The sequence below is a fragment of the Muscardinus avellanarius genome (assembly GCF_963383645.1).
Source record: "Muscardinus avellanarius genome assembly, chromosome: X".
Taxonomy (NCBI): Eukaryota; Metazoa; Chordata; class Mammalia; order Rodentia; family Gliridae; genus Muscardinus; species Muscardinus avellanarius.
In genome coordinates, this window is record NC_137792.1 from 14,012,076 (window position 1) to 14,024,567 (window position 12,492).

General features: G+C 39.3%; 1 protein-coding gene across 2 annotated transcripts in view; it reads right to left on the reverse strand.

Moving 5' to 3' along the window:
• Nucleotides 1-12,492, reverse strand: part of RPS6KA3 (ribosomal protein S6 kinase A3) — a gene marked incomplete at both ends in the record, with an annotated part of 148,444 nt that overhangs the window by 31,742 nt on the left and 104,210 nt on the right. For both annotated transcript variants that reach the window (XM_080718279.1, XM_080718278.1), the window contains 4 exons: nt 662-786; nt 1,405-1,507; nt 1,584-1,648; nt 2,045-2,133. In XM_080718279.1, coding sequence (XP_080574405.1) covers nt 662-786; nt 1,405-1,507; nt 1,584-1,648; nt 2,045-2,133 — 382 coding nt within the window. The remainder of the gene's footprint in view (nt 1-661; nt 787-1,404; nt 1,508-1,583; nt 1,649-2,044; nt 2,134-12,492) is intronic.

A 12,492-nucleotide genomic window follows, 5' to 3' on the forward strand; every position in this document is an offset into this window, starting at 1 on the left:
AATGGGTTGGGGGTGTAGCTCATAGGTAGTCTCTGAGTTCAACCCCCCTCCCCCCCAAAAAAAAGCACACAAAACTTGGAAAACTCAAGATTTAAGTTCAGTTTTAGTTCTTATATCTTTCTAAGGTAAAGATGGCAAACTGTGGCCTATGGGCTAAAATCTGGTTCCCTGCCTGTTTCCGTTTGTTTATATACTGTCTGTGGTTGCTTTTGTACTACAATAGCAGGTTAACTGTCACGAAAGAGAAAATATAACCCACAAAGCATCAAATACTTATTTTCTGACCCTTTACAGAGAAAGTCTGCTGACCCCTGTTCTAAGGCATCAAGGAACTAGGAAGCTCAATCCATCATCGATGACCTAATAGAGCAAGGGAGGAAACAGTAGGTGTTTCCCGCTACACTTTGTGAGGCCCAGGAATGTGACAAATTTGATGGTGGCGCTTAACTGAGTTCCTCTGAATTCCACTTTTCTGTCACATAGACATCTCAAATTCTGGTTCATGCAACCTTTTCCATAACATATGAAAGGAATTTCTAAGAGTAATGTTAATGATATAAAATTTAAACTGCTCACTTAGCAATAAATGTATCTTAGTATCCATATAATGAAGCATATCTTAGAACATTTCAAACTGAAAATTATTGAGAAATCCACTCACCTGAACAATTGAATGTACACCAACTGTCTGCATAGCCTGGCTTTCATCATCTGAGGTAATAGCAACAAAACTAAACCCCCGAAAGAGCTGATGTGCATTAGCACTAGGTGGAATGCCAGGTGAATCTGAAAAGAATCCAGAATTACTAAGAAGACTCTTTGGAAGGTAATTAAGAGAAGAATCATTGGCACTATAACCTTTCTCATCACTTACTCTGAAGTTCTGCTCAAGCACCCATGTAGGATACCTCGGCGAGGCACTGGGTCAGATCAGTCCTGGTCACCTACTGCCATCACTACTCTAACATCCTACTTTCAGGGCCTAGAAAATAGCTCATTCTTTTGAATAACAGAATTCATCGATGATGAATTTTGGGGTTAATAGTATTTGAGATTAGTGCTAGCCGAATGAACTTCCTGGAATGGTGAAATTTTTATTTATGCTGTACAGTATGGTAAGCAATAGCTACATGAGGTTGTTGAGCATCTAAAATGTGTCTACTGTGACTGAGAAACTAAATGTTTAATTTTAATTAATTTAAATCTAATTAGCCACATGTGGCTACTGGCTACCATCCCGGACAGTGAAGCCCTACATGAGAGCCTATCAATGCTATGGCTCCTAATTTGAGGGGAGAAACAAGGCTGATATACAACAAATTGAGACAATGTGAAAAGATTTTCTGATTGAACAAAAAAATATCTGCTCACTTAAATATTTGAGTTTTCACAATTTCTCTTTACCTTTGGGAGTTTTTGCAGTAAACTCAGGATCAAAATAAAACGTATCTTCAGGCCTGCCAGTTGCAGGTTTAAAAGGTGGGTGAATTTCTCTTCTATACAGTTTCTGGAGGAAAAAAAGAGAGACTTAGACATGTGTTAATTATAAACATATTTCAAGCTAGTTTTTATCCTATACTTACATTCCAGTCTATTGTTGAGAAAAATGAATGTCTTTTAATTTCTTCAACTCCATCTGGTCCTGCACCTATGAAAAATTGATTGATTGGTAGTTTTGCTTCAAAGAGAAATATGCATGTTGTTCAGACTTAGTTTTTCTTGTGGTACTGGGGATGGAACCCAGGGGCCTTCTACCTCTGAGTGTCACCCCAGCCCTATTTTATTTTTTATTTTGAAATATGGTCTTACTAGGTTGTGCCGGGCCTCAATAAGCAGCTGAGGCTGGTCAAGAACCTGCGATCCTCCTGTCTCAGCCTCCCAAATACTAGGATTTAGGTGTGTGCCACCACATCCAGCTCAAACTTTGCTTTTAATATTTCTCTAAATAATTAATAATACCAGTAGAAAAACAAATATCCACCTCCCCCCAAAACTCCAAACACCAACAAACACACAAAAGACACAAACTAATTAAAAATTTTACCTAATCTGTTTGCAGGATTTCGTTTGAAAAGCATTCGTAAAAGACTCTGAGCTTCAGGACTCAAAAACTGTGGCATCCCGAGTTTGGCTCTAAATAATAAATCCGCATAACATTTTATTTTTTGTAGGCATCTTTCTTTTTAAATTTTTAAAAGTTAAACTTTTTATTTTGAAATACTTATAGATTCACACTCAGTTATGAGAAATAATAGAGCTCCTCTGTACCCTTTGCTCGGTTCTCCAATGGTAAAATCTTACAGAACTGTAACGCAGTATAGCAGCATAGTGTAGTAGGGTACTGACTTTGAGACAATCCACTGATGTCATCTGGCCCTATTTTTCCTTGAATTGCATGCTTTTGTGTTTGTACCTACATGCCATTTTATCACCTGCGTAGGTTCCCGTACAGATATGCCACAGTTTATCCATTTACTTGTTGAAGGACATCTGGACCATGTCTAGTTTGGGGTTAATATGAATAAAACTGCTATGAATATTCACATACATGTTTCTGTGTGACTAGATTAAGATTTTAGTCTACAATCTTCTAAGGGATTTTCTCATTTTTCAGAATTTTACAAAGAACACTACTGCGGAAAATAAGAATACATGAGCTTTAGTTCTACATCTATTATTAAGAACTAATAGCTTTGGGACCCTGGGGAAATCAATCCCTTTCTGCCTGTTACCACTTCTTCATAAGCAAAAGGATTGGATCCTAGACCAATGGCTGCCAGCAAAGATTAGAATTTCTTTTCTTTCTTTCCTCTCCCTCTCTTTCTCCCTCTTTCTTTGGTACTGACTGTTAAACCCAGGGACCTTCTACCTCTGAACTATACCTACCTCCAGCCTTTTTTTTTTTTTGCAGATCTGGGGATGGAACCCAGTGGCATTTCACCTCCGAGCTACACCCACTGCCCTATTTTTTATTCTTTATTTTGAAACCGGGTCTTACTGAGTTGCAGAGGGCCTCACTAAGTAGCTAAGGCTGTCCGCAAACCGATCCTCCAGGTCTCAGCCTCCTGAATGCTGGGATTACAAGCATGTGCTACCACACCCGGCTCCTCCAGCCCCTTTTATTTTGAAATAGAGTCTCAGTTTTTGAAGCTGGCTTTTAATCTGTGAACATCCTTTCTCAGCCTCCCCAAGTACTGGGATTACATGTGTGTGCCACTACAATGAGTTTAGACTTGCTTTTCAAAAGGATTTTTTTTGTTGTTGTTATTGGAGGGTCATTCTAAATCTGAGCTAACAAACCCTACCCTTTTTACTTTTTATTTTTAAACAGGGTGTTGCTAGGTTGCTGAGAGTCTCAATACATTGCTGAGGCATTGTATTCGAAGGCATTGTATTCAATACATTGTCTTCGAACCTGAGATCTTCCTATCTCAGTCTACCAAGTACTGGAATTACAGCTGTGCACTACCACACCAGGATCAGAGGGATTTTAAGAAGTTCAGTATTAAAAACTGTGATGAGAATATGTGCTTCTTATGCCACTTCCCCTCTCTCAGTACCTTTAACAGCCCCTTCAGGGGAGGGAAACTGATGGGAAAGGGGTTTGAGGAACATCGAAGATTGTGAGGCACTCAACTGAAAGCCACAATAAACCAGAATGGTCTAAAGGTCCATTTCAACTCTAGGACATAATTGAATTATTTTTCAAACCTACAAATTAAAAAAAAAACACCAATGATCCTGCAAGTATGACAATATTAGTTGTTGAAATGGCTAGCAGAAATATTCCCATTACAGAAACAGATCCATTTATCATTCAGTGAGTTGTTACTGAGTTATTATGTGTCAGATGCTGCTTAGTGCTGTCGATACAGAGCTAAAGATAGCCCCCTACAGTCATTAGAGAAGAGGGATAGGATAACCCTAGTATATTATGATACAAATCCAGAAGGACATAAATCTCTCTCCATCTCTCTCTTTTATTTTTGAGGGTCTGGCGATGGAACGCAGGGGCATTCAACCTCTGAGCGACACCCCCTGCCCTGGTTTTTATTCTTTATTTGGAAACAGGGCCTCACTAAGTTGTGGAGGGCCTCACTAAGTAGCTGAGGCCATCCGCGAACTGTGATTGTCTGGTCTCAGCCTCCCAAATGCTGCGATTACAAGTGTATGCCACCATGCCCAGCTTTTAAATCTCTCTTGATACTTAGCAACAATAAAATATTTAACAATCCATTAAATTTGCTGCCAATTATACCCCCACCCCCCACATTGGAGACAGAATAAAAATACAGCAAATATAAAAGGTTGAGAAATCTAGAGTACAGAAATCATTTTTAACTAAACATTTATCTCCAGCACCTTTCAGAGAATAGCTATTAATTAACATCTTGTAGAATTAGGGCTCTGGGTGGGTCTGGTGGCATATGCTTGCAATTCCAGCTATTTGGAATGCTAAAGCAGGAGGATTGCTAGTCCAAGGCCAGCCTCTACAACTTAGTGAGATTCAGTCCCAGAATAAGGAACTCCCATGTTCTTGCAGAATAAATGTTGTCAAAAAGGCCATTCTATGGATTACAAAACTATGGGATTATGTGCACAATGGAATTTTACTCAGCCATAAGAAAGAACAAAATTACACCATTTACAGGGAAATGGATGGAACTGGAGAACATTATGCTAAGTGAGATTAGTCAGTCGCAAATAGCAAAATATCAGATGCTCTTCCTAATATGTGGAAGCTAGGGAGAAAAAGAGTCATAGGAGGAACTCTAGACAAAGGAGGAGAAACTACAGATGAGCAAATAAGGAGGACTAACTGGGGCTGATGGGAGGGGGAGAGGGAAATTCCCTAATGTGCATTATGCACATTCAGAAACATATCAAAGTCAATCACTAAGCCAAACATGAGAAAGGAGGGGGAGGGAATGGGGTGGGAATTGAGAAAGGGATAAATGAGTGATGTGTGCATGTATGCCTCTACCATCTTGCACTCCATTAAGAGGTATGAATACTATGTACTAAAAATTTTAAAAAGGCCATTCTACTTAAAGAGGTCTATAGAGTCAATGCAATAGTTATCAAAATAACAACATTATTCTTCACAGAGCTAGAAAAAAGTCCTAAAATTAATATGGAAAGATAAAAGACACAGAATGGTCAAAGCAATTCTGAGCAATAAGAACCACACTGGAGGCATCAAAATACTTGATTTCAAATTATATTATAGAGCTATAGTAACAAAGACAGCATGGTACTGCCACAAAAAACAGACATATAGCTTTATAGAATAGAGTAAAAGAAACAGAAATAAATCCACACACTTATAGTCAGGTGCTTTTTGACAAAGGAGCCAAAAATATATGCTGGAGAAGATAGCCTTTTCAACAAATGGTGGTAGGAAAACTGAATATCCATATATAGAAACATGAAATTAGATCCAATCTCTACCTAAGAGTCAACTCAAGATGGATCAAAGACCTAGAAGTTAGACTAGAAACATTGTGACTAATAGAAGAAAACATAGGACCAACTCTCTACCATACAGGCATTCATAGAGACTACCTAAATAAGACCCCTAAAGCTCAAGAAATAAAACTGGAAATCAATAAATGAGATGGAATAAAATAAAAAGGCTTTTTCATAGCAAAGGAAACAAGAATCTGAAGAGCGAGCCTACAGATGAAAGAAAAATCTCTGCCAGGTACTCCTCTGATAGAAGAATAATATCTAGAATATATAAGAAATTTTAAGCCAGGTGTGGTGGCATATGCTTGTAATCCCAGCTCTTGGGAGGCTGAGACAGGAGGATCACACAGGTTTGAAGCCAGCCTCAGCTACTTAGTGAGGCTTTCAGCAACTTAGTGAGACCCTGTTTCCAAATAAAATATAAAACAGGTCTGGGAGTATAGCCGACAGGTAGAAAGCCTCTGGGTTCCACCCCCAGTACTATTTAAAAAAAAATTTTTTTAAAAAACTTAACACTAAAAAACAAATAACCCAGTCAAACAATGGGAAATTTAACTGAATAGACACTTCTCAAAAAAACACACACACACACACACACACACACAAAAAAAAAAACAACTACAGCCAGGCATAGTGGCACACACTTTGTAATCCCAGTATTTGGGAGGCTAAGACAGGAGGATCGCGGTTCGGGAACAGCCTCAGCTACTTAGTGAGGCCCTTTGCAACTCAGTGAGACCCTGTTTTAAAATAAAGAAATAGTGCTGGGCATGTAGCTTGGAGGTAGAATGTACCTGGGTTCTACCCCAGTTCCTCTAAAAAAAGAAAAGAAACAGAAAAAGAAAAATACAAATGACCAATAAATGTCAAAAAAGTTCAGCATCATTAATAATCAGGGAAATGCAAGTCAAAACTACTCTAAGATTCTATCAATTCCAGTTAGAATGTCTATCATTAAGGCTATAAACAATAAAGGCTGGTGAGGATTTGGGGGACTAGAAACTGATTCACTGTTAGTGGGACTGTGATTTAGTAAAAGCAGTATGAAGACCATTATGGAGGTTCCTCAAAAGACTAGGAATGAAACCACCATATGGACCCAGTTATACCACTCCTCAGTATCTCAAAAATATTCAAATCAGAATATGCTAGTGAACATTCATGTTCATGCTTAGAGCAGCACAATTCACAACAGCCAAAATATGGAACCAACCTAGGTGGCTGCCAACAGATGAATGGAGAATGAAATACACACAATGGAATTTTACTCAGCCACAAAGAAGAAAATTATGCTATTTTCAGGAAAATGGATAGAACTGGGGATATAATGCTAAGTGAGATCAGCCAGGCTTAAAATTTAAAAGTGGCCGGGTGTGGTGGTGCACGCTTGTAATCCCAGCATTCGGGAGGCTAAGACCGGAGGATTGTGGTTCGTGAACATCCTCAGCTACTTAGTGAGGCCCTCTGCAACTCACTGAGACCCTGTTTCAAAACAAAGAATAAAAAATAGGGCAGGGGGTGTAGCTTGGAGGTCGAATGCCCCTGAGTTCCATCCCCAGACCCGCAAAAAAAAAAAAAAAAAAAAAAAAGGTCAAGGGTGGTATGTTTTCCCTTCTATGTGGAAGCTAGAGAGAAAATAGGAAACAAAAGAACTTTAGATAAATGAGGAGAGACCAGTAAAATAGTGGAAGATTGGGGGTACAATGTGGGGAAAGGAAAAACAAGAGCTGATAGAGGAAACAGTTCAAATAATGCTATGCCCATATATGAAGGTATCACTACCAATCTCACTAGTATGCATGGGGTGGGATTTGGAGGGGAAAACACCAAGTACTATGTGCATGTATGTCTACATCACTTTGAACCTATGATGTATAATTACAATGTAGTAATAAAAGTATAAAAATAAAGGGATTGGGGATGCAGCTCAGTGGTAAATAGACCATGGGTTCGATCTCTAGTACCACACACACAAAAATAGAATTCTGTTGAGCAAAATTGAGGAAGGCCTGCTGTATCAGGTTAATAGAGATGCAGCAGAAGTCTTCAAACAGTGGATTAATATAAACTATATTCTTAAAGAAAATAACCCCATGGGTAATAGAAATGATCTGGAGTGTGAAGCGACAGTAGGGGTAGACATTCTACTTAAGAATATGCTCCAGAAGTGTTGGTAAAGAGGTTTCCATTGCCTGAGAACTGTGAGAAGTATAATGCAGAAGAGGGGCTGTAACAGTGATTTCATTCTGAAATAAAATTAGGAGAAAACCTAGATATGTAAGGGGGACAAAGACCTTAAGAATGATTTCCATGCTTCTGGCTAGGGAGAGAGGGTGCATGGAAATACAAAACTGGTAGTACAAGAAGAGGAAAGAAGCCAGGTATGGTGTCACATGCGTGTATTCCCAGCATTTGGGAGGCTGAGACTGGAGGATTAAGGTTTGAGGACAGCTTCAGCTACTTAATGAGGCCCTCTGCAACTTGGTGAGATCCTGTTTCAAAATAAAAAATAAAAATAGGGCAGGGGCTGTAGCTCAGAGGTCGAATGCCTCTGGGTTCCATCCCCAGACATGCAAAAAAAAATAAAATAGAGGAACGAATACAACACACACACACACGTACGCACGCACGCACGCATGCAAAGTAAAGAACAGCAAACAGATAGGTTTAAAGATGTGAAGTCTGCCGGGCGTGGTGGCGCACACTTGTAATCCCTGCGCTTGGGAGGCGGAGACAGGAGGATCGCGCTGGTTCGGAGCCAGCCTCGCTGTCTTAAGAGACTCTGTTTCCACATAGAAATGTTAAAAAATAGGTCTGGGAGTTTAGCCCGTGGGAGTGTATACCGGAGGTAGAAGGGCTTCCAGGAACCCCAGTACCACAAAAATAAATAAATAAATAAATAAATAAATAAATAAAGATGTGAAGTCATGCATACCACATGTTTTGGGAAATCCAGCAAGGTAAGTAAATGAAATTATAGGTCTGGTGCCAAGTAAACTGATATGACAATGGCTTAGAGGTAAGTACCATTTTGAGAGCAGTTATAGGAAAGGCTGAGCTAAGTAAGAAAGTGAACACACAGGAGAAGAAAGGCATTTCAGAAATGGATCAATGGGGGAGAAGAACATTTAAAAATGGTCAAAGGAAGAATATTTTGAGTATTAAAAATGTTGAATTTGAGCTGGGTGTGGTGGCACACGCTGTAATCCCAGCATTTGGGAGGCTGAGATAAGAGGATCGTGGTTTGCAGACAGCCTCAGCTACTTATTGAGGCCCTTTGCCACTCATTGAGACTCTATTTCAAAATAAAAAAGAATAAAAATAGGGCTGGGAGTGTAGCTTGGAGGTAGAATGCAAAAAAAAAAAAAAGAGAGATAAATATGGGGCTATGTAGGTATAACTCAGTGAAAGAGGATGTGCTTAGCACAAACAGGCCCCTAAATTCAAGCCAGCACCACCAAGCCCGGCTTGATTTCTGGCTTTCAGAGCCCTAGTTACTTATGTGGGAGTACTGTCTAATGCATTGGTTTTATGTTTTTTTCCCCCCCAAAACAGTATCTCACTAAGTTGCTGAAACTGACCTTAAACCTGTGATAGTCTCAACCTCCCAAGTACTGGGATTATAGGTGTGTGCCACCATACCCTTCTTTTATATTAGTTTGAATATTGCCTTTTTTATATGAACTCATGAGATTTAATAGTCATTAGGATTCAGCTAATTGTATTCATTTTAGTTTGTTTTGGATGCTAAGGATTGGGTCAAATGGTAAGTTCCCATTCTTTTGAGGATCCTCTATACTGTTTTAAAGTGGTTGCACTAATTTGCAATCCACCAACATCTAAAACAGGGTCTTGCTAAATTGCTAAGGGTGAGCTCCTGTCTCAGTCTCCAAACAACTAGGATTATAAGTATATACCACCACACCCAACTAAGCCTGCTAATTTAATGTAATGGGGGAGCACAGAGTACAAACTATGAAATAATCTTGTCAAAAAAAGATTAACAAAAAAACGGGAGTTAATATCACAAGGACAATAAAAAATAATATGCAGAGCACATTCTTGTGAAAAGATTGTTATGTAACTACGGTAACAAGAGAACTACAGAACTGGTTTTACGTTGGTTTTCAGTCCATTCATTTATCAGTGACAATTTGCATAATGAAAATTTCCAAGCTAATCAAGCAATAAGTGCTCTTGTCTCTGAATATTAGCCAAACAGGAGTGGACTATTGAGAAAAAACACACTTGAGTGTCAAGTGATCAACAAAAGTCTTCCCCAGAAAATTGCAATCTTAGAGATGGCAAATCACTTATGGACCTGAAAATCTGCCAGTTCTTAAATTCTACCCCTCCTGAAACCCTGCGTACGACTAGTGGTCTACTGTGTTTGGAAAGGCTCTACTAGACTAGCATCACTCTCCTTCACCATAAGTAAGCAATAAAATTGGCTTTATATTTCTTTTTCTGTGGAATTGGGGGTTAAACCCAGGGGAATTCTATCTTACAGTTACTCCCCCAGGCCTTTTTTATTTTATTTTCTTTATAATAGAGTCTTGCTAAATTGCTGAGGCTGGCTTCAAATCTGCAATTCTCCTGTCTTAGCCTCCCAAATGTTGGATTTACAGGTAGGTGTCATTGGACCTGGCTTATTCTTTATTTCAGATATTGTAAAATGGTATCTTCCTTTGCTACGATAAATTCAGAAAGCAGAAGAAACTATTTGGTTTCTAACAAGTAAATAGCAGGGGAAAATAAGGGTAAATTATTGTAGATGAACAGATGTGTAAGAGATACAACCAAATGGAATGTGTAGGCTTGATTTATATCCAACTGTAAAGACAAAATATAAAAAATTTGGTTAAGGACTGGTATTAGATAATAACTAAGGATTATTACTAGATCTGTTAGATGTAGTTATATAAGAAAATCATCCATATTTTTAGCAAGGCAAACTGAATTAAGTAGGTGAAAAATGACACATCTGCAGTGATTAAAATATTTCAGTTAAGAAGAAAGAGAAAAAAGGAATAGATGAAGCAAATGTGTCAAAATCCTGATGCCTGCTGAATCTGGGTGATGGATATGTGTTCACTGTAATATTCTGTTTTTTCAGAAAGTATATTTAAAATTTTCAGGATTAAAAGAAAAACAGGCAGAGGAGGAATGGTCAAACAAGAGACTAAAATAATGAATGGTCAGAGAGGTAGGAGAAGCAAATGAGCATAGGAAAAACTGAGCGGGAGGAAGGGGCGGACAGCATCATATACTCCTCAGAGACCTTCCATAACTGTCCCATCAAAAATGGCTCCTGTAGCCTGTAGCCAGGCATGGTGGCGCACGCTTGTAATCCCTGTACCTGGGAGGCAGAGATAGGAGGATCGCGCAGGTTTGAAGCCAGCAGGGCTGGCTTAAAAGACCCTGTTTCCCAAAATTAAAAAGTATAAAATAGGTCTGGGAGTATAGCCTGGAGGTAGAAGGGCTTCCAGAAACTCCAGTACCACCAAAAACAAAAACAAACAAACAAAGGCTCTTGTACCAGGCATGGTGGAGCATGTTTGTAATCCCAGTATTTGAGAGGTTGAGACCGGAGGATCGCAATTCGCAGACAGCCTCAGCTACAATAGTGAGGCCCTTTGCAACTCACTGAGACCCTGTTTCAAAATAAAGAATAAAATATAGGGCTGGGCGGGGTACATCTCAGAGGTAGAATGCCCTTGGGCTCCATCCTCAGTACTGCAAAAAAAAATTAAAAGGTTCCTGCCCCCATCTTTCCTCTCAGACATTAAGAAGTCACTATAAGAGTACCCTAGCTTATTACCCCTATAGTTCTCATTAGTATTTGAAATTGTGTGTGTTTTGATAATGTGTATTAAACCCAGGGGTATTCTACTGCCAAGCCACACCTCCAGGCCTTTTAAAATTTTTTGTTTGTTTTGAAACAGGATCTGGATAAGGTGCTGAGGGGCTTGCTAGTTGCTGAGGCTGGCTTCAGCCTCCCAATCACTGTGATTACTGATGCACGCCACTGCAGCCGGATGATATTCCCATTTCCTTTATTAGAATGTAGGCTGTGCAAGGCCATCTAAGATCTCTCTCTCTCTTTTTATTTTTTTTTTTGGCAGTACTGTACTGGGGATGGAACCCATGGACATTCTACCTCTGAACCACACCCACATCCCTATTTTTTATTCTTTACTTTGAAACAGGATCTCACTGAGTTGCAAAGGGCCTCACTGAGTAGTATCTGAGGCTGTCGGTGAACCACAATCCTCCTGTCTCAGCCTCCCGAATGGTGTGCGCCACCACCCCGGCTATCAAAGATCTTCTAAATGTTCACACTGCACCCCCAGTACTCTAGCAAGAATTCATTTTCCTCTTGAATGAATTGTCTGAATAAATCAGGTAGAATCATTACCTTCCTGACAACCTATCACTTGAGTTTTAGCAACCACAAGACTATTGACAACCAGAGTGAGCATGATGGGGTTTCAGGATACAGAATAAAATAATTGACAAAAATAGTAACAGCACAAGACTTCTAGTTAAAGAGGCTCTGTACTGAAAGGATGCCAGAAGATAGTGCAGTAAAATGAAAGGAAGGCCAAGTCAAAGAATGGGTTTGAGCCCAGCACGGTGGCACATGCCTAGAATTCTAGTACTTGAAGGCTGAGACAGGAAGATCTAAGGTACAATGCCAGCCTCAGCAATGTAGTGAGATTTTCAGCAACCTAGCAAGACTGTTTCAAATAAAAAAATAAAACTGAGCTGGGAGTGTACTTCGAAAGTAGAATGCCCCTGGGTTAAATATCCAACATACACATACACAAAAAGATTGTTTTTCCCAATGTTAGAAAGTGTTTTGTTACCTTAAAGAAGGGGCTTGGAGTAGACAGAATGATAAAGGTTCAGTGATCAAAGTTCAATGACCATTCAGTCACTTATGTAGGATGTATTTTATATCATTTTTTTCAGGAATAACATAAAGTGCCAAAAAAAACCCCTGAAATAAATGAGCAAGCA